General features: G+C 51.0%; 2 protein-coding genes across 3 annotated transcripts in view; one reads left to right on the top strand and one right to left on the bottom strand.

The window, feature by feature from the left end:
- LOC141176301 (armadillo repeat-containing protein 1-like) overlaps positions 1 to 10404 on the bottom strand; it is a 31535-nt gene extending 21131 nt beyond the window's left edge. For both annotated transcript variants that reach the window (XM_073660237.1, XM_073660238.1), the window contains exons 1-4: positions 10290 to 10404; positions 5095 to 5186; positions 3794 to 3971; positions 3453 to 3596 (exon numbers count right to left, since the gene is read on the bottom strand). In XM_073660237.1, coding sequence (XP_073516338.1) covers positions 3549 to 3596; positions 3794 to 3971; positions 5095 to 5126 — 258 coding nt within the window. In that variant the 5' untranslated portion in view covers positions 5127 to 5186; positions 10290 to 10404 and the 3' untranslated portion in view covers positions 3453 to 3548. The remainder of the gene's footprint in view (positions 1 to 3452; positions 3597 to 3793; positions 3972 to 5094; positions 5187 to 10289) is intronic.
- A 32-nt stretch (positions 10405 to 10436) lies between these two features.
- Positions 10437 to 20072, top strand: part of LOC141176294 (mitochondrial fission regulator 1-like) — a 102573-nt gene continuing 92937 nt past the window's right edge. Inside the window, exons 1-2 of the mRNA XM_073660232.1 lie at positions 10437 to 10557; positions 10721 to 10807. The gene's annotated coding sequence lies outside the window, so the exon portion shown is untranslated. The remainder of the gene's footprint in view (positions 10558 to 10720; positions 10808 to 20072) is intronic.

Genomic DNA, 20072 nt, shown 5'->3' with positions numbered 1-20072 from the left:
GGGAGTTATACTACCCTCTGCTGCGCACACAACATCAGCCTCAGCGGTCTGCCCCGCAGCGGCGGTTTTCAGTGACCGCAATCCACGGGTGGCGTAGTCGGATATTTAAACATTACAAAACCAAGTAAACAGATCCGCCACTGGTTTGACTACCCTGAGCCACGGGACCGGGTCTCCGCCACGGAGACTACAACCCCTAGCATCACACAGAGACCCGGCTCCGGGTATTCCTCCACACACGGCCCAGGGGGCGCGTCACAGGCGTTACTGGAACAATTACAGTCACTACTCACAGCATTAAGAGAGATGGCATATGCCCGTATTCAGCAATGCATCAGTGCAAAGCTAGTTGTCAGTCAGTGCCGGGGCCTGGACACAGCCACTCCGCTCAGTGCTGTGAGCAGTGACTCATTTCTACTAATACACCTGCATGACTGAAAGTCCCAGGCTCCTGGGAGAAATAAAGTTACATTTTCTCCTAGGCAAGCACTTTCAGCACTATGGCAGGGAACCTTCATAACAATATTAACTTGAAGATTAACCCTATAGCTGCAGGTTAATAGCAACACTGGACAAGACAGCTTCCGTAACTAACACTATTCTATCTGTGAACCCTTTCTAGGAAAATCCAGTTCATTTCTTGCACCCTTTTAAAAAGTACTTTTTGTCAGATTTACTTTTAAAACCAGATGAAACAGGACACATGATAAAGGCTACAAGAGCAAGCTCCAGATGGATCATTTACTTTTCACAATAAAAGGTACAGCAAAAGGATAGGCATCCTGTTTTGACAGGTTTTTTTTTTTTCCAATTTTGGCGAGGAGAAAAAAAAAAAAAAGTTGAGTGAAGTTTCATAGACTAGGTTGTTAAAGGGGTGCTCCAGGAATGTAATGAAATCGCAATCACAATTCAAACACAGCATGTCCTAGTCACATGTCAGGAAGAGCGAAGAAATCGAGAGAAGAGAATAGAAAGAAAAAAGAAATCTTCTTGGCTGACTGAATACAAAGGATATTCGTATGCAGTCTCAGTCATCTGTGCTCAGTCAGCTGAAGAGAAGATTTTCTTCTTCTTCAGTCACAGGCTTCCCCTCAGATCATGTAAGTATGTGTGCGTACGATACAGCTTCTGACAGTTGACACACAGGTCTCAGAAGCAGTGTTTTTTTCAGAGTGCAGCCAGTCCTGACGAGTAGAAAGGGTTGCATTTAAATTATGTGACGGGGCCATTTTATTACGTTCTTGGAGGAGAACCCCTTTAAACAGAAGCTTGCTTACTGGATTAACAAGCATCAAGCTTACTCAGATGTACCGTATTTTTCAGACCATAAGACGCACTTTTCCCCCCCAAATTTGGGAGGAAAATGGGGGGTGCGACTTATGTTCCAAACGCTGCTTACCTGCGGTGGTGGTGGAGCGAGATAGCGGGGCCTCCCTCCTTCAAGAACCCGGTGGTGGTGGTGGCAGCAAAGGAGGTGAGATGCTGCGGGTGTCTGGCTGGGGGCAGACGCGGTTTGGACTTGATACGGGAAGTGTCTGGCTTTGGGCCCTGTGAGCGGCACAGGTTTCCAGTGTGCACGGTCATCTTCCTGAAGCTGTGATCCGCAGGAAAATGGCCACCCGAGCCGGCGCATGCGCTGACTTGAAGCTCAGGCAGCCATTTTCATGTAGATAGCAGCTTCAGGAAGATGGCCGCACACACCGGAAACCTGCGCCGCTCACCTGCCCAAGCCCGCAGCTAGACACTGCCTGCATCCAGTCCATCCCGCACCTTCTCCCAGACAGAAACTCGCAGCATCTCACCTCCTCCTCCTTTGCTGCCGCTGCCACCACCACCGGTCCCCAGGCAGGCCTCAGTGGCGCGCAGCCACGCCAGATCGCCAAGCCCCGGGCCTCAGCCAGGCCACCAGCCATGGACCGGGTCTCAGCCAGGCCCCCAGCCATGGACTGGGCCTCAGCCAGGCCCCTAGCTATGGACCGGGCCCCAGACATGGATCGGGCCCCAGCCAGCCACCGGGCCCCAGCCAGCCACCGGGCCCCAGCCAACTCTTCTGCTGCAGGGCAGTGCAGGGTTGATGGTAATGCTGGGGGTTGTAGTGCAGGAGAGATGGCGCAGCGAAAATAACTGACAAAGGCAGTGGAGTGCAGTCATCCGAGTTTACTCACAGTTCTTTTTAGGTTCCTCAGGTACACTGTACGGGTGTCAGCCTCCCGCGTCGCACTGCGTTTGCCAGACAGGGGTTCAGCACTCTCTCTAGTATATGAGAAGCGCTTAACGGGACCTCATTTTTGTATGTTCCTTTCTTGACCGACTTCCCGCGCTTTGTCTTCTCCCTCCTGCCCTGCGCCTCGCAAACAAAGTCCCGAACGGGTACTCTGAGATCCCGGACCTACTTGGTGCCCTTTTCGGTGGCTTAGATGAGAGTATGGCAACTGCACCTTGGAAGTGCAGAAGCCTCCGGTTTTCTGGCTGAGACGTGGAGTACTCGGCCAGTCCAGGGACCGGTTCCCTTCTTGCGGCCTGATCCCTCTGACACCTGGCAGATTCGGGTGTACGGGTGGCCTCCTGCTCCTTCCATACCCCTGGAATCCCTTTCCTTACTGGAGCCTTACTCCTCTGCTCCCCTCCTGGGCCTTCCTTACTAGACCCCACTGTGGAGCAGAGCTCCTGAAGAGACTCTGCTCCCCTCCTCTTTCTTGCTTCCTCTCCGACTGAACTGAACGCTGTTTCTAAGATGGCTTCCCTTTTTATATCTTCCTAAAGTGCTCCCCTGAACTACGTCCTCCACCCACATCCACTACATGGTTCCCCCTCTCTTTGGTTCCCCCTTCTCCAGCCAGGGACGGGGAAGCAAAACAAGTGCATAAGGCCCTTCCAGCCGGCCTGGAGTAGTGTGGTGTTGAGTGCAGGTGTTGGGGTCCCGGGCAGTACTCCATCCTTACCTGAGAGAAGGAGATACCACACCTCTGGGTGAGGCGCAGTAACTCTGTGGCGACTGAACCCTCAGGGGCGCCACAGAGGGCCCTGCAATCCAGCTCCACCGCAACTCCCCGCTGCTGGAGCACCGGATTCCTGAAGGACCCTGCCTCCTGTGACCTTCGCTCCACTGCCCCCCAGATAAGATACTGTACCTATTCAGACTATAAAACGGACCCCCATCTTATAAAAATATATTTTTTTCTATATTCCACCCCAAAATTTGGGGTGCGTCTTATAGTCCGAAAAATATGGTATATGCCTCATAATAAATTTGGCACATCTTGTGCTGCAGGTGCGCCAACACAAACTCCAACATTTATGAACTGACTCAAATTTCCGCTACAATTTACATCAATCCCTCCCACTAAAACCCACCACACTCTGTTTTATGAAAATTGGTGCGACAGCAGTGTAATTTTTTTTCTCCACAAAACAGCAATCCCAAGTTAAAATATTTTTTCATTTTTTCCTACCTCTGTGACCAGGTCTGGCTTCACTCGCACAGTGCACCTTCTGATTGCTGTCTGAAATGTAAAGCTGATGACACCTTTCACCTTTAATAATGTTTCTTAACATAGGTATTTCCTATCCTGAAAGTCCATAGTGGTCACTTCTTCCTACAAAAAAAAAAAAAAAAAAAAAAATTAAACAAAATAAATTAGGCAGAATTTTGCAGCTTAATATTTACCTGAATAGAGAGATATTTTAAGCCATTCTTTAAAAAAAAAAAATCTTGGACGCCCTTTTAAAAAGTGGATCGAAGCTATAATAAGTTCTGTGTGCAGTATGGCAATATCAAACAGATGACCCTTACCAGATCATCAAGTCCATGGATGTGGAGTGTTATGGTTTCGGCTCTTTTGTTTGCACTTGAAATGAAGAACTGTAGGTTGTTTTGCTTGTTCTTGGTTTCTGGTGTAAGCAAGTGACCTGGCACACCTAATGACACGTGAATCTGATGGGCGAGTACTTTGCTACGATTATTCATGTCACTGAAAAAAAATAGAATTTATCCATATATCACAGGAGAGCTCTGTTGTCTTCTTGTTCTGGAAAAGGTCACTATAAAAAGTACTGATTAAAGGGGTTGTATCATCCTCTTTCTTCAGGAGTGCGCCACCTCTCGGCCTCCTAGCTTCCTAGGGAGCAGTGCTCTTCTGAAGACTGACGGTTCTTTCCAGCGGCATGACTGAGCAGCTCACCCAAAAAACACACTTTCCGCATTGGAAAAGCCGCCATCAGTGCAGCCTAGGAAATCGGCCACTGCAGAAGTGGACAATAACAATAAATAAGTAAATTGCAAAGTTGCCCTGATTTTACAAGCACTTTGCAATATTAACTTGCAAATTTGAGACAACCCCTTTAATAAACATTAAAGAGTTTATTATTATTTGTCTGGCTGTTTTTTTCAGGAAAGTTGTGTCCCAAGGTGCAATTTGTTGTGAAACAAAGAAACTGTGCTTTACTTACTGCTGAGTCGAACCATGGCTCTTATTTTATTATTTGGAGCACTGATATCACGACGACAATGCTGCAGGAAATCAGTGAGGTCAGCGGCTCATGCTGTCTACAAGGACAAAGCCGCTGAGGTCACTGATTGGCTTCAGCACTGCCGACGTGATGACGGCACTGCAGACAATGACAGACACCCGGAGAAGCAGCACTCAGCACTGGATCCTTCGAGGATGCATAATACAGTTCGTTTTTATTACAATAAATTGCGTGTAAGGACAACTTTCCTGAAAATGGAAGACCCCTTTAAATATTACAAAATGGAAAATTGTTCTAGATACACAACACCCGCTTGTCTAGTGCACACACTAGAGCTAATGGTGGACTACATTTAATTCATGACAATTTGTATGAAAAATATGAAGATCATCAAAAGACTGGCTACAGAGAGAGTTGTCCAAACAAGGATACATATGCCAAGGCATACAATGCAGTGAGGACTACCCAAAAACACAGGCCCATGTGCCCAGACATCCAGGGCATTACAGTGACAGCATTTCTGCTGGATGTACACTCACTTTGTACGGACACCACTACTACCAGCTAATACTTCACGACAGCTGTACACAAGCTCAGCCCCAGCATTACACGCAATGAGTTTACCTGTTCTTAATGTTCTCCAGGCTCACCATCATACCTAGCTCACTCCTCGGTCTTTTACAGTGATTAGGATTTTCACACAATTAGTGAATTGCCTGTAAAAGATGTAATACCGTTATATAGAAAATTGGCTTCAAGGGTGAAAGTTATAGTGTTCCCCCAATTATGTTCTATTTTATGTAACTAATGAATGGCCAATTCTTTGTTACCACAAATGAATCCTGAGCAGGCTTTTCAATAGTAAAGGGGGCCTGTCATTCGATTCATGCTGCTCGAACCACGGGCAGGATGAATCAGAGCCTGTCTGTGCGATTGCAGACAGGTAGGTTTGAAAAACCAGGCGGAGACTATTGGGAGAGACCCAGCTAATTTGATGATGTACTCAGCTGGCTTCTTTCCGCCCCACTCCAGATGACTGAGGGAGTCCCTTATCACATCAGACTAATCACATCTCTCTCCTTATGGTTCCTGGACGTCATTTAAAATTATATTTTCTCGGAAACAAGAGAGGGTCAAGAGGAAAACATACTTTGCAGCAATCATGCACAGGGCTGTGGAGTCGGTAAGCCAAACCTCCAACTCCACGACTCCGACTCACTCCCTTATACATGGCTCATGTTTAAGTGATAAATTTACTGTAGCACAGATTCATCTCAGCTAAAAGTCTAGACCCTTTGATCAGGAATAGGACAGACATTTATAGGACATTTCATAACTTTCCCAAATTCTTATGAAAAATATTCCCCACAAACTACATTGAACTACTGTACCCAATTTATTATATGTTTTAGGTGACTCTTCGTCTTCCTTTCCTGGGGCGGTCCTCATGTGAGCCAGTTTCTTTGTAGCGCTTGATGGTTTTTGCAACTGCACTTGGGGACACTTTCAAAGTTTGCCCAATTTTTCACGCTGACTGACCTTCATTTCTTAAAGTAATGATGGCCACTTGTTTTTCTTTACTTAGCTGCTTTTTTCTTGCCATAATACAAATTCTGACAGTCTATTCAGTAGGACTATCAGCTGTGTATCCACCTAACTTCTGCACAACACAACTGATGGTCCCAACCCCATTTATAAGGCAAGAAATCCCACTTATTAAACCTGACAGGGCACGCCTGTGAAGTGAAAACCATTTCCGGTGACTACCTCTTGAAGCTCATCAAGAGAATGCCAAGAGTGTGCAAAGCAGTCATCAAAGCAAAAGGTGGCTGCTTTGAAGAACCTAGAATATAAGACATATTTTCAGTTGTTTCACACTTTTTTGTTAAGTATATAATTCCACATGTGTTAACTCATAGTTTTGATGCCTTCAGTGTGAATGTACAATTTTCATAGTCATGAAAATACAGAAAAATCTTTAAATGAGAAGGTGTGTCCAAACTTTTGGTCTGTACTGTATATGGAGATGCTATCTGCTGTTATTACTCCATGGTGATGGTTCCTCTGTTTCTATATATATTTAAAATCAATGATTTTATTATGTGTAATGTTGGATCTATTTTGGGGGTCGCTATGTGGGGAGGGTCATTTTTTAGCTTCACATATTATCTGCACTTACCCCTGTTGTGTGCCTAATTGATTATCTGTAATAAATTTGTTATAACTTTGTCTTTTTTCCCTGTGCTCTCTATGTCTATTTGACGATGGAGCCTATATTGTCCATAATATGGTAGTATTGAGTATAACATTATATGTAATGGTGATTTAAAATATACATTAGAATTGTGGTGTACATACTACTTTTTCCATGAATTGTGCTATTTTACATTGTTAATGTGGTAAATGACTATTCTAGCTGCAAAAGTCTTGTTTTTATTGCAATATCTACATAGGTGAATAGAGGCCCATTTCTAACAACCACCACTCCAGTGTTTTAATGGTACATTGTGTTTGCTAACTGTGTAAGAAGGCTAATGGATGTTTAGAAAACCCTAGAAAACCCTTGCACAAGTATGTTAGCCCAGCTGAAAATGGTTTGGCTGATTTGAGAAGCTATAAAGTTGACCTTCCATTGAGCTAGTTGAGAATCTGGAGCATTACATTTGTTTGTTCTATGAAACTCTCAAAATGGCCAGAAAAAGAGAACTTTCATGTGAAACTCGACAGTCTATTCTTGTTCTTAGAAATGAAGGCTATTCCATGTGAGAAATTGCCAAGAAACTGAAGATTTCCTACAATGGTGTGTACTACTCCCTTCAGAGGAGAGAACAAACAGGCTCTAACCAGAGTAGAAAGAGAAGTGGGAGGCCCCGCTGCACAACTGAGCAACAAGACAAGTACATTAGAGTCTCTAGTTTGAGAAATTGACGCCTCAAAGCTCCTCAAATGGCAGCTTCATTAAATAGTACACGCAAAACGCCAGTGTCAACGTCTACAGCGAAGAGGAGACTCCGGGATGCTGGCCTTCAGGGCAAAGTGGCAAAGAAAAATCCATATTTGAGACTGGCTAATAAAAGGAAAAGATTAATATGGGCAAAAGAACACAGACATTGGACAGAAGAAGATTGTAAAAAAGTTTTATGGACAGACGAATCAAAGTTTGAGGTGTTTGGATCACACAGAAGAACATTTGTGAGATGCAGAACAACTGAAAAGATGCTGGAAGAGTGCCTGACGCCATCTGTCAAGCATGGTGGAGGTAATCTGATGGTCTGGAGTTGCTTTGGTGCTGGTAAAGTGGGAGATTTGGACAAGGTAAATGGGATTTTGAGTAAGGAAGGTTATCACTCCATTTTGCAACGCCATGCCATACCCTGTGGACAGCGCTTGATTGGAGCCAATTTCATCCTACAACAGGACAATGACCCAAAGCACACCTGCAAATTATGCATGAACTATTTAGGGAAGAAGCAGGCAGCTGGTATTCTATCTGTAATGGAGTGGCCAGCGCAGTCACCAGATCTCAAACCCATTTATCTGTTGTGGGAGCAGCTTGACCGTATGGTACGCAAAAAGTGCCCATCAAGCCAATCCAACTTGTGGGAGGGGCTTCAGGAAGCATGGGGGGAAATTTCTCAAGATTACCTCAGCAAATTAACAGCTAGAATGCCAAAGGTCTGCAATGCTGTAATTGCGGCAAAAGGGAGCATTCTTTGACAAAAGCAAAGTTTGAAGGAGAAAATTATTCTTTCAAATAAAAATCATTATTTCTAACCTTGTCAATGTCTGGACTATATTTTCTATTCATTTGGCAACTCATTTGATAAATAAAAGTATGATTTTTCATGGAAAACACAAAATTGTCTGGGTGACCGCAAACTTTTGAACGGTAGTGTACACACACACACACACAGACACACACACAGACACAGACACAGCCCCTCTGCAGAATATAAACCAGAATGTAAACCTATATTTCTCTGCGGTATCTGTGCATCATGAATCATTGTATGTATTAAAGGGGCCCACTGAGACTCAAAAACCTGGAGCCGGCCCTGTGTGTGTATGTATTTTACACAGGAGCAGTGTGTGTGTATATATTTTGCAGAGGGGCTGTGTGTGTGTGTGTGTGTGTGTGTGTGTGTGTGTATTTTGCAAGTCTCCTGTAATGTCCACACCTGCCCCAGGTTAAATCTCTGACTGACGCAGCGCTCTGACTGGCGCAGCGCTCTGACTGATGCAGCCCCCTGACTGATGCAGCGCTCTGACTTACACAGCGCTCTGACTGATGCAGCCCCCTGACTGATGCAGCCCCCTGACTGACACAGCCCCCTGACTGATGCAGCGCTCTGACTGATGCAGCGCTCTGACTGACGCAGCGCTCTGACTGATGCAGCGCTCTGACTGACACATCGCTGTGACTGACGCAGCCCCCTGACTGATGCAGCGCTCTGACTTACACAGCGCTCTGACTGACCCAGCCCCCTGACTGATGCAGCCCCCTGACTGACACAGCCCCCTGACTGACACAGCCCCCTGACTGATGCAGCGCTCTGACTGATGCAGCGCTCTGACTGACGCAGCGCTCTGACTGATGCAGCGCTCTGACTGACGCATCGCTGTGACTGACGCAGCCCCCTGACTGACGCAGCCTCCTGACTGACACAGCCCCCTGACTGATGCAGCGCTCTGACTGATGCAGCGCTCTGACTGACGCAGCGCTCTGACTGATGCAGCGCTCTGACTGACGCAGCGCTCTGACTGGCGCAGCGCTCTGACTGACGCAGTGCTCTGACTGGGGCAACGCTCTGACTGACGTATCGCTGTGACTGACGCAGCCCCCTGACTGACGCAGCACTCTGACTGACACAGCGCTCTGACTGGCGCAGCCCCCTGACTGATGCAGCACTCTGACTGATGCAGCCCCCTGACTGACACAGCGCTCTGACTGACACAGCCCCCTGACTGATGCAGCGCTCTGACTGACGCAGCGCTCTGACTGATGCAGCGCTCTGAATGACGCAGCGCTCTGACTGACGCAGCGCTCTGACTGGTGCAGCGCTCTGACTGACGCAGTGCTCTGACTGGGGCAACGCTCTGACTCACGTATCGCTGTGACTGACGCAGCGCTCTGACTGACGCAGCCCCCTGACTGACGCAGCGCTCTGACTGGCGCAGCGCTCTGACTGACGCAGCGCTCTGACTGACGCAGCCCCGTGACTAATGCAGCGCTCTGACTGATGCAGCCCCCTGACTGATGCAGCGCTCTGACTGACGCAGCGCTCTGACTGACGCATCGCTGTGACTGGCGCAGCGCTCTGACTGATGCAGCGCTCTGACTGGTGCAGCGCTCTGACTGACGCAGCCCCCTGACTGACGCAGCGCTCTGACTGACGCAGCGCTCTGACTGACGCATCGCTGTGACTGGCGCAGCGCTCTGACTGACGCAGCGCTCTGACTGACGCAGCGCTCTGACTGACGCATCGCTGTGACTGGCGCAGCGCTCTGACTTTTATATGTATGTGCACAGCGCTGACCCACTACCCGCGTCACATGACTATGGGAGACATACAGGGGCCAGGTGGTAGACTTTTGGCTGGTGTAGAAATTAAAGTTTTGCCCTTTTTCCATCACAGGTGAGAAAGGCTGCAGAGTCCGGCTCCACAGTCAGGAGCCATCATAGGAGCACACAGGATGCAAAGTATGCTGGCCCTGTGACGCAGGAACACTTCCATGGAGCCAGAGGCTGGAGCTCGTAGAGACCGCGGCGGTGAGCCCTCCAGCACCCGGCCACCCCCCATGTATACACGGCCACTTACACCTCACCGGCCACTCAGCTCTCCTGGACGCAGCACGTACACCGGGGTCACACAACAACCTCTCCAGCCTCAAGCACACGGCGACCGTTACCTAACCCCGCCCACAGCGACACCTGCAGCTGATTGGCTCTGGAATCTGTCACATGTCTTCACACAGCTGGACGTAATCTCACAGCGCTGGGTTTGAATGAGTCTCGTCCGTTCTCCTCGTCCTGTCCCGGAGCTGCGCGGAGACACCGAGAGCTGACACTACCCCCGGGCGGACACGGTGAGTGACGTCCTGTGCTCCGTACATACCGGGGCCTGTTTCCGGCCTAAAGTGGCTGATCACAGAGAACAATAGCTTGAACGTAAAGTGACTGATACCAGAGAGCACCAGCAGGCATAGATTGCTGCAGCCAGGTCAGTGAGCTTTCATTGTTGTTTTCCAGGAGGAAGGAATCCTGTGTCCGCCATCACCTCTGCAGCTGGAGCTGATCCACCAGCTGTCGGAATACCTGGGAGTGCCCACTGAGCAGGTGAGTGGTGATCGGGCCTGGGACTGGCGCACATGTATAGGGGCTCCAGCCTTATGTTGTACTTTATATATGGTACCAGTGATTGCTCACTGACACCCCCATGTTCCTTCATATCGCTACCCGTAGCGACCACGCACCAATGGCAGAAAAGGAGAAGTGACCTCTCCAGCAGGACAGGGGGGGCATGGGGGATTCATAGCTGAGTATACTCAGGACATACAGTACAGACCAAAAGTTTGGACACACCTTCTCATTTAAAGATTTTTCTGTATTTTCTTGACTATGAAAATTGTACATTTACACTGAAGGCATCAAAACTATGAATTAACACATGTGGAATTATATACTTAACAAAAAAGTGTGAAACAACTGAAAATATGTCTTATATTCTAGGTTCTTTAAAGTAGCCACCTTTTGCTTTGATGACTGCTTTGTACACTCTTGGCATTCTCTTGATGAGCTTCAAGAGGTAGTCACCGGAAATGATCTTCCAACAATCTTGAAAGAGTTCCCAGAGATGCTTAGAACTTGTTAGCCCTTTTGCCTTCATTCTGTGGTCCAGCTCACCCCAAACCATCTCGATTGGGTTCAGGTCTGGTGACTGTGGAGGCCAGGTCATCTGGCGTAGCACCCCATCACTCTCCCTCTTGGTCAAATAGCCCTTACACAGCCTGGAGGTGTGTTTGGGGTCATTGTCCTGTTGAAAAATAAATGATGGTCCAACTAAACGCAAACCGGATTGAATAGCATGCCGCTGCAAGATGCTGTGGTAGCCATGCTGGTTCAGTATGCCTTCAATTTTGAATAAATTCCCAACAGTGTCAAAAGCAAAACATCCCCACACCATCACACCTCCTCCTCCATGCTTCACGGTGGGAACCAGGCATGTAGAGTACAACCATTCACCTTTTCTGCGTCGCACAAAGACACAGTGGTTGGTACCAAAGATCTCAAATTTGGACTCATCAGACCAAAGCACAGATTTCCACTGGTCTAATGTCCATTGCTTGTGTTCTTTAGCCCAAACAAGTCTCTTCTGCTTGTTGCCTGTCCTTAGCAGTGGTTTCCTAGCAGCTATATTCCGATGAAGGCCTGATGCACAAAGTCTACTCTTAACAGTTGTTGAAGAGATGTGTCTGCTGCTAGAACTATGTGTGGCATTGACCTAGTCTCTAATTTGAGCTGCTGTTAACCTGCGATTTCTGAGGCTGGTGACTCGGATAAACTTATCCTCAGAAGCAGAGGTGACTCTTGGTCTTCCTTTCCTGGGGCGGTCATCGTGTGAGCCAGTTTCTTTGTAGCGCTTGATAGTTTTTGCAACTGCACTTGGGGACACTTTCAATGTTTTCCCAATTTTTCACACTGACTGACCTTCATTTCTTAAACTAATGATGGCCACTGGTTTTTCTTTACTTAGAATTTGTATTATGGCAAGAAAAAAGCAGCTAACAGTCTATTCAGTAGGACTATCAGCTGTGTATCCACCAGACTTCTGCACAACACAACTGATGGTCCCAACCCCATTTATAAGGCAAGAAATCCCAGTTATTAAACCTGACAGGGCACACCTGTGAAGTGAAAATCATTTCTGGTGACTACCTCTTGAAGCTCATCAAGAGAATGCCAAGAGTGTGTGACGCGCTCCCTGGGCCGTGGGGCACCCAGTGCCGGGCCGGTAGATGCTGGGGGATGTCACAGTGGCGGTGACCCGGTCCGTGACCCGGGGCGGTCAATAAAAGGGGTTATTGATAGGGGATTTATAGTGACTCTATAAAGTTTGTGACGCCACCTGTGGTACGCAGCTAAAGGGAGCCACCGCTGTGCAGCAGGTCCTCTAGAGCTGATGTTACTGAAGCAGGGATGGTGTGGCTCTCCACAGGTAGAGCTTAGCTCCAGGGCAGTGTAGATGTTGTTGTAGGTGATGCTGGGCGTTGTAGTGCAGGGGTTGATGGTGCAGTAATAAACACAGAGGTAGTGTAGTGCAGTCCTCAGGGTCTTTACTCTCGGTTGTTGCAGTTCAGGTTACAGGTACCAGTGTAACTTCCCTCGACGTGCTGCGCTTACTCAGGGAGGGGTTCAGACCACCCCCAGGTAACTTCAGAGTACTTAACAGAACCCCCTTCTGTATGTTCTCTCTCTCTCTGGCCTTCTCCCTGCACCTCACACCTAGTGCCCCCAATCCGGAACCAGCGGGCCTTGGCGGGTGACATCTGTTCCATTCCCTGGGTCCTATATGGCTACCTTCTCGGTGAGACTGGTGTGGACTTGTGGCTACAGGACATAAAATACTGTAGCCTCCAGTTTCTAGTTAGGCATAGAGTCCTCTGCTAGTTGAGGGATCGGTTCCCTTTGTACGGCCTGACCCCTCCACCGCCTGATAGATTCGGGCGTACGGGTGGCCTCCAGCACTGCCCGTACCCCTGGCGTCCTTTCCTTATTCCTGGAGCCTTTCTCCTGCTCCTCTCTCCTTTCCTTTCAGTCCTGGGCCTCTCACCAGGCCCTCCTCCTGAGCAGAGCTCCTACAGAGCCTCTGCTCCTTCAACTTCTCCTCCTCTGACTGAACCTCACTTCACAAGATGGCTCCTGTTCTTATATCATCTCTCCAGTGCTCCCCTGAACTGCTTCCTCCACCCACACCCACTACATGGTTCCACCTTACTGTGGCCCCCCCCCCACTCCAGCCTGGGACCAGGGACTGTGCTCTCCAGTAGGAGCAATCTCGCCCTGCCCTCTGTACTGGAGTAGTGTAATGTTGGATGCAGGTGTTAGGGTCCCGAGCCGTACTTCTTCCTTACCTGAGAGTGAGACACCACACCTCTGGGTGAGATGCAGCACCTCTGTGGCGACCGAACCCTCAGGGGCGCCACATACCCCCCTGGTAAAACACAGCACGTCCGCGGGCTGGAACAGAGTAAAAAACAGGGTATTTTTAAAGACATGCAAAATTTTGGAATGCATTTGTGGCGCCCCTGAGGGTTCGGTCGCCACAGAGGTACTGCACCTCACCCAGAGGTGTGGTGTCTCCCTTTCTATCAGGTAAGGAGGGAGTATTGCACGGAACCCCAACACCTACATCCAACACTACACTACCCCAGGCCAGCAGGAGGGGCAAGACGCAATGTAGTTTTCTGCTGAGCCCTGACCCTGGCTGGGGTGGGGGGAACCCAAAGTTAGGGCGAACCAGTAGTGGGTGTGGGTGGAGGAGGTAGTTCATGGGAGCACTTATACAGTAGATATATAAAAGGTAGACATTTTAGCATTGGGGAGTTGAAGAACAGTGTGTGGTTGAGTAGGAACAGTCCGGGAGCAGAGTCTCTTTAGGAGCTCTGCTCCACCACAAAGGGCCTAGGACTGAGGCCCAGGAGGGGAGCAGGGAGTAAGCTCCGTTCTATAGAAGGGATCCTAGGGGGTACGGCGAATGCAGGCGGCACCCGTACACCCCGAACCTGCCAAGCGTCAGGAGGATCTAGGTCGCAAGAAGGGGACCGGCCCCTGGCCCAGTCGTGCAGCTTCAAGCCTCGGCTGGAAAAACCGGAGGCTTCTGGCTTCTATAGCCACAAGCCAAACCCTCACTTCAATCCAAAGTAAGGTCAAGCAGGTCTGTGCAACTCCGACGGACAGGGGGGACCTCGCAGCACCCGAACAGGATTCACAGTGGCAAGCGCATGGCAGGAGGGAGAAAGACCCAACGCGAAGTCAGTCTAGAAAGGTACATAAGAAAGTGGGGTTCTGCCAGGTACACCCAAGCTGCCTGAGGAAGGACTGAACCCCTGCCCGGTGAACGCAGAGCGACGCGGGAGGCTTGCACCAGTACAGTTCACCTGTGGACTGTCTAAGAACTGTGAGTAAATCTTGGATGACTGCACCAAATTGCCTCCGTCCCTTCCTTTCACCAGCGCCGTTTCCCTCCCTGCACTACAACGCCCAGCGCACCTGCATTTATTCTACACTGCCCTGAGGCCTGCTCCACCTGAGGGGAGCCGTTCCATCTCAAGCTGCCCTAACACCTGCCTCAGAGGACTGTCGCAGCGCTGGTGATCCTCACCAGACACCACAGGTGGCGGCACGACATATCCCCTATAAATATCCCCCTTTTGAGTGACCGCCCTGGGCCACGGACCGGGCCAGCCACCGTGATATCCCCCAAGAGCAGCCATAAGGCCCGGCTGCCGAGTACCCCACGGCCCTGGGGGCGAGTCACATTCACATAGAAGATTATGAATATAACATTTCTTCCCTTTATGGGAGGCACATTTCTTGAACGTTACTGGTTGTCAAAACATTATAAAACACTTTTAATAACATTCTTCAACAAGTTACAGCACGATCTGTTACCGGGTGTCCATTTTCTTTAGTAAGGTGCTATTCAGTGAACATGAGGGACCCGCCCGAAAACCCTCAACGTAGGCCCTGGGCGTGGCTGCAGGGCATAGATGATCCAGGTGTTGGACCACGTCTTCGGCCACGCCAAACGGGTTTTTGTTCGATGGTCTTTTTACATAAAACCAATAGGGGGCACTTTAATAAGTGCAACTATTTACACTGGAAAGTTCTTCGGTTATTCACCGTCCATAACCTGACAGTTTTTGTACCCTTTCCAGGTAACTGGATAAACACACTCACATCTCAAACTTGCAGTGTCTCTGCCATACCCCTACGGGTAACTATATACTGTTCAAGTTCCAGCTACTGTGCTCAGTAGTGGTGTTCCCTCCTGGGAAGCTCTTGTCCACTATAGGCTGGCCCAGCCAGGTCATCAGCGCTGTAGGATGAGGAACTGCTCACTTTCCCCACCCTGTAGACATTCAGGGCATACCAGTTCCTCTCACATCTATGCCTGGTGTAGGTGACGTAATCATCCGGGTACAAGTTCCGATCCGGATGTCCTTCTTTAAGGTGGGACTCCACGTCCCTCTGATTCACGAAAAGGTCCGTCTTGGCCTGTGGATCCCGGATGAAACCCCATCCTCCATGCTGGTTGAACTTCACTACGGTCCCTTCGGCACGGGGACCTTATGCTGACTTCCTGTCCTTGCGGGCCCTGGCCTTCTCCTCCATGTTCCGGGCCTCCAGTCTCTCCTAACGCACCCGCCGGATGTGGCACTCCTTCTCGAGCTGCTCCACTTCCCTCTTGCAGTCCTCTCTTCTGCGGGCAGCCTCTGCTTTTGTTTCTCGGGGAAACCCCATGAGGTCTTCCCCAGGGTTATCCCAGTCAAATTGATCCTCCTCACTTCGGGAGACGGCGGGGGGTGGGGGAGCTGGTAATAGTGGGAGCCGCTGGTCTTCCACCTCTGCGGTCCAATCCCAGGGTCGGCGTCCGTACACCCACTCGGGTGTCTGGGTAAGCGGTTCCCGTAAGGGGCCCAGGAGCGGGCCGGTGTTGCTGGTGCCCAGAGGTGACGGTCCCGAGCCCCAGAGGACGTCTAGGGCGTGCGCGCCCGGGGACAGATGACCTGGAAGGAGGGCCCGGAACGGGTCCGCGTCTTCCGCGCCCGGGGGCGGAGGGCCTTGCTGGGGTGTCAGGAGCGGATCTGCATCAGTAGCGCCCGGGGTCGACGGTTCCACCAGAGGGCCAGGAGCAGGTCAGCGCCTCTAGCGCCCGGGACAGGGAGGCTCCTCTTACCTGCTCCCGCGGCCGCTCTTGCGCTGCACTCTGCCTCCTGGTGCTGGTCCGGATCCGCCAAGGCTGGGGCGCTGCCTGTGCTTTGCAGCGCTGGCTGCTGCCGGTTCGCCATCCTCTCTACTATCTCCTTTTTCCAGCTGGCGATGGCATCTTGCTGGGCCCTCTCCATTCTCCCGGTCAGGTCCTCCATCCCGGCATAGAGGAACTCCGAATCCTCCCGGCAAACTACCTCCTCCAGGGTGAGGGGTGCCTCAGGTCGTAGCAGGCCGCTGGCAGGGACTCCTGGTGCACTTCCCTTCATGTTGCCTGCCAGGTGCGGTCTGTCTAGACTGGTCAAGACCACACCCTGTCTCCCAGTTTTCTTCTCTCCTCTCCCCTTTCTGGGGCGGTCCCATGGCTGCTTGCTGTCGGCCACACCCGGAGGTAGCCTCTCCATATATGGCTACCTTCTCGGTGAGACTGGTATGGACTTGTGGCTACAGGACATAAAATACTGTAGCCTCCGGGTTCTAGTTAGGCATAGAGTCCTCCGCTAGTTGAGGGATCGGTTCCCTTTGTATGGCCTGACCCCTCCACCGCCTGATAGATTCGGGCGTACGGGTGGTCTCCAGCACTGCCGTACCCCTGGGGTCTTTTCCTTATTCCTGGAGCCTCTCTCCTGCACCTCTCTCCTCTCCTTTCCTTTCAGTCCTGGGCCTCTCCCCAGGCCCTCCTTCTGAGCAGAGCTCCTACAGAGCCTCTGCTCCTTCCACTTCTCCTCCTCTGACTGAACCTCGCTTCACAAGATGGCTCCTGTACTTATATCATCTCTCCAGTGCTCCCCTGAACTGCTTCCTCCACCCACACCCACTACATGGTTCCCCCTTACTGTGGTCCCCCCCCACTCCAGCCAGGAACCAGGGACTGTGCTCTTGTGTCACCCTGGCCTGGATGCCACAAAATCTAATAAAGCTGTGTCTTTAGAGCAAGGGGGAGGTTCTCTAGTCAAGGGAACATTAGCATGCAATACCTCCTGTCTCAGGCCAGTAGGGGGAGCCGGCTGCCCCTATAAAAGCTGGAACTGGGGGCAGGGTTAGGGAGAACTGGACGACCTGTCTCAGGACTGAGAAGCATCCCAGAGCAGAGAGGGACAGTTGTATTGCACCCTAAGAGGAAGTGTGGCGGTAGGAGAGCCACAAGCCAGAGACAAGAGGCGAAGTGAGCCTGTCTTGGCAGATAAAGAACTCAATTTACCAGACTTTGGTGTCTGAGGCTGTGAGGATTCCACATTCTCCAGCAGATAACCAGTCCGCAGGGGACTGTAGGTTCCTTGGCCTAAGACGCCTGAATGCCCTGCCACAACAGAAGGGACCAGAAAAGCCGTACCAGGCCGGGAACAGAAAGGAACCCACGTCGCAGGCGATACAGGCGAGAATACACGGAAAGCTCGGAAACGTGGGCTGTTACCCTATAAGGAGGAGATAGCCAGAAGGAGCACAGAAAGCACGGTAGGCCTACACCCTCACCCTGACCAGGGCCAATTTCCCAATTGCTCTCAGACATCCAGGTCCCCTCCTAGCCGGGACTGTTTATGGGTCAGTTTACCTGTTCTAGTAAAGACCCTGGACTGCAACCTGTTGTCTGTGTGCTCCTTCGCACCTCCAGCACTACCGGTACTGGGACTCTCACCACCATCACTCCCACCATCCATTATACTGCCTGGGGCCGCACTCTTCCCGTGGGGAGTCACACTACCCCAGCTGCACACCTCATCAGCCCCAGCGGTCTGCATGCAGCGGCGGTTCCTAATAACGGCAATCCACAGGTGGCGTAGTCGGACATTATCAATAGTGCATAGCAGACTATCACTGGCCTGACCACCCTGAGCCACGGAACCGGGTAGCCACTACTACCCCCATCGTTCCCCTGTTGCCCGGATCCGAGTGCCCCACGGCCCAGGGGGCGAGTCAGCTTTGGCGTAGTCGGCAGGATTGCAACCAACCCACCACAAACGGGTATTGCGTGCCTAGAAAAGACTTTGCACTTACCTGAGTGAAGTTTCCCGCCATCCGGAACCGTTTCCCACCATTTCCACACCGTCTCCCGGCATCTTCCATCGGTTCCCGCCATCTTCAGCCGTTTTCCCGCCATCGGACGCCATCTTCAGGACGCCGCGCGGGAAGAAGAGGGGCGTGGACGTCCAAACCGCGCGAGACCTGAAGCTCCGCCCCACGCACTGACGCTGCGCAAGGTCCTGGAAGGGAGAGAGAGCGACGCTGACGTCACCAGGACGCGACGCAAAGTCCTCGTCCGGAGCAGCACCAGCGGAGCCGCGGCCTACAGAAGAGGATCGTCGGAAGGTAGGCCACGCTTGACTAGGGGGGAGGAAGATGTCGGACACGGAGGCGCCCACTACCACCAGCGCAGCTGCAGCAGCGGTGATGCCATTTTCCCTGCCCTACATTCCTGGAGCGGCCTGGCTGCCTAAGTATTCAGGGGAGCCCCATGCCCTAACTGACTTTAAGGAAAGGCTGTACAGTTTGTTCCAAGTTTACCCCCTGACAGAGGAACAGAAGGTCAGCATACTAACAGGGCAGTTAAATGGCGCAGCCCAAAGGGAGGTAAAATCATGACCCACTGAGGAGAAAAGGACCGTGAAGGGTATTCTGGCCCGGCTGCGGGGTACCTTTGACACACGTACCTCTGCTGAAATTAAAATGAGGTTCTATGGATGTAAGCAGCGGGCACAGGACAGCATCAGAGACTATGCCCTAAATCTGCAGGAAGCCTTGAGGGCTATCCAACAAACTGACCCTGGCAGTGTGCAGGAAACGGATAAGCTACTAACAGAACAATTCATAGAAGGTCTGCTGTCTAGCGCCCACAGGGCCCAACTGCGCCTCATGTTCTTTCAGAACCCTGATCTGACCTTTGCCCAATTTAAGGACAGGGCCATAAGGGTGCTCCGTGAACCTGCAACCAGTGGCGCTATAAACCCCCGGCGCCCTGCTCTCACCTACCACCAGGAGGCGGCGCCGTCCTCTGTGGACTCCGTGGGGGCTGAAGCACAGGCCCTGAGCCAAGCCCCGTCGAAGGATCTACACCACCAAGTCCAGGAGCTGACCAGGAGCGTTGCTGCATTGACCAGGACCGTCCAGGCATTACAAGTGGACCCGTCAAGACCCATTGAGTTGGCTTCAAGTCCGGAGGATGTCCCGTGGTGTCGACAGAGGAGGATCCCGTCGTTCCGAGGGAGGCCCACAGACCGCTACGCGGAGGATGGACAGCCCATTTGCCGTCGATGCAACCAGCCCGGACACATTTCCAGGTACTGTAATTTAAACGGGTCCAACCTGGGGCAGAGGGCCGACCCCCAGGCATAAGATCACCAGGCCCTTATAATTGGCGTGATAAGTACTTTGGGGGGCGCCCGGTTTTACCCGTGGTGCTGGACGGTATCCCTATGAGCGCCTTGCTGGATACTGGGTCGCAAGTAACCACTATCCCTTATGTACTTTTTAAGCAGTATTGGACTGATGCTGATATCACACGGTATCCAGACAGTAACTTGAGCATCATCGCCAGTAATGGCTTACCCGTGCCGCAGATGGGGTTCAAGGAGATGACCATTAAAATTGGTAAAGTTGAACTACCAGCACAGGG

This window comes from Phyllobates terribilis, unplaced genomic scaffold (assembly GCF_046119375.1).
Source record: "Phyllobates terribilis strain yellow unplaced genomic scaffold, ASM4611937v1 Scaffold_24__1_contigs__length_18792416, whole genome shotgun sequence".
NCBI classification, from domain to species: domain Eukaryota; kingdom Metazoa; phylum Chordata; class Amphibia; order Anura; family Dendrobatidae; genus Phyllobates; species Phyllobates terribilis.
The sequence above is the reverse complement of the archived record's forward strand: the minus strand, read 5'-3'. Positions and strand labels throughout refer to the sequence as shown.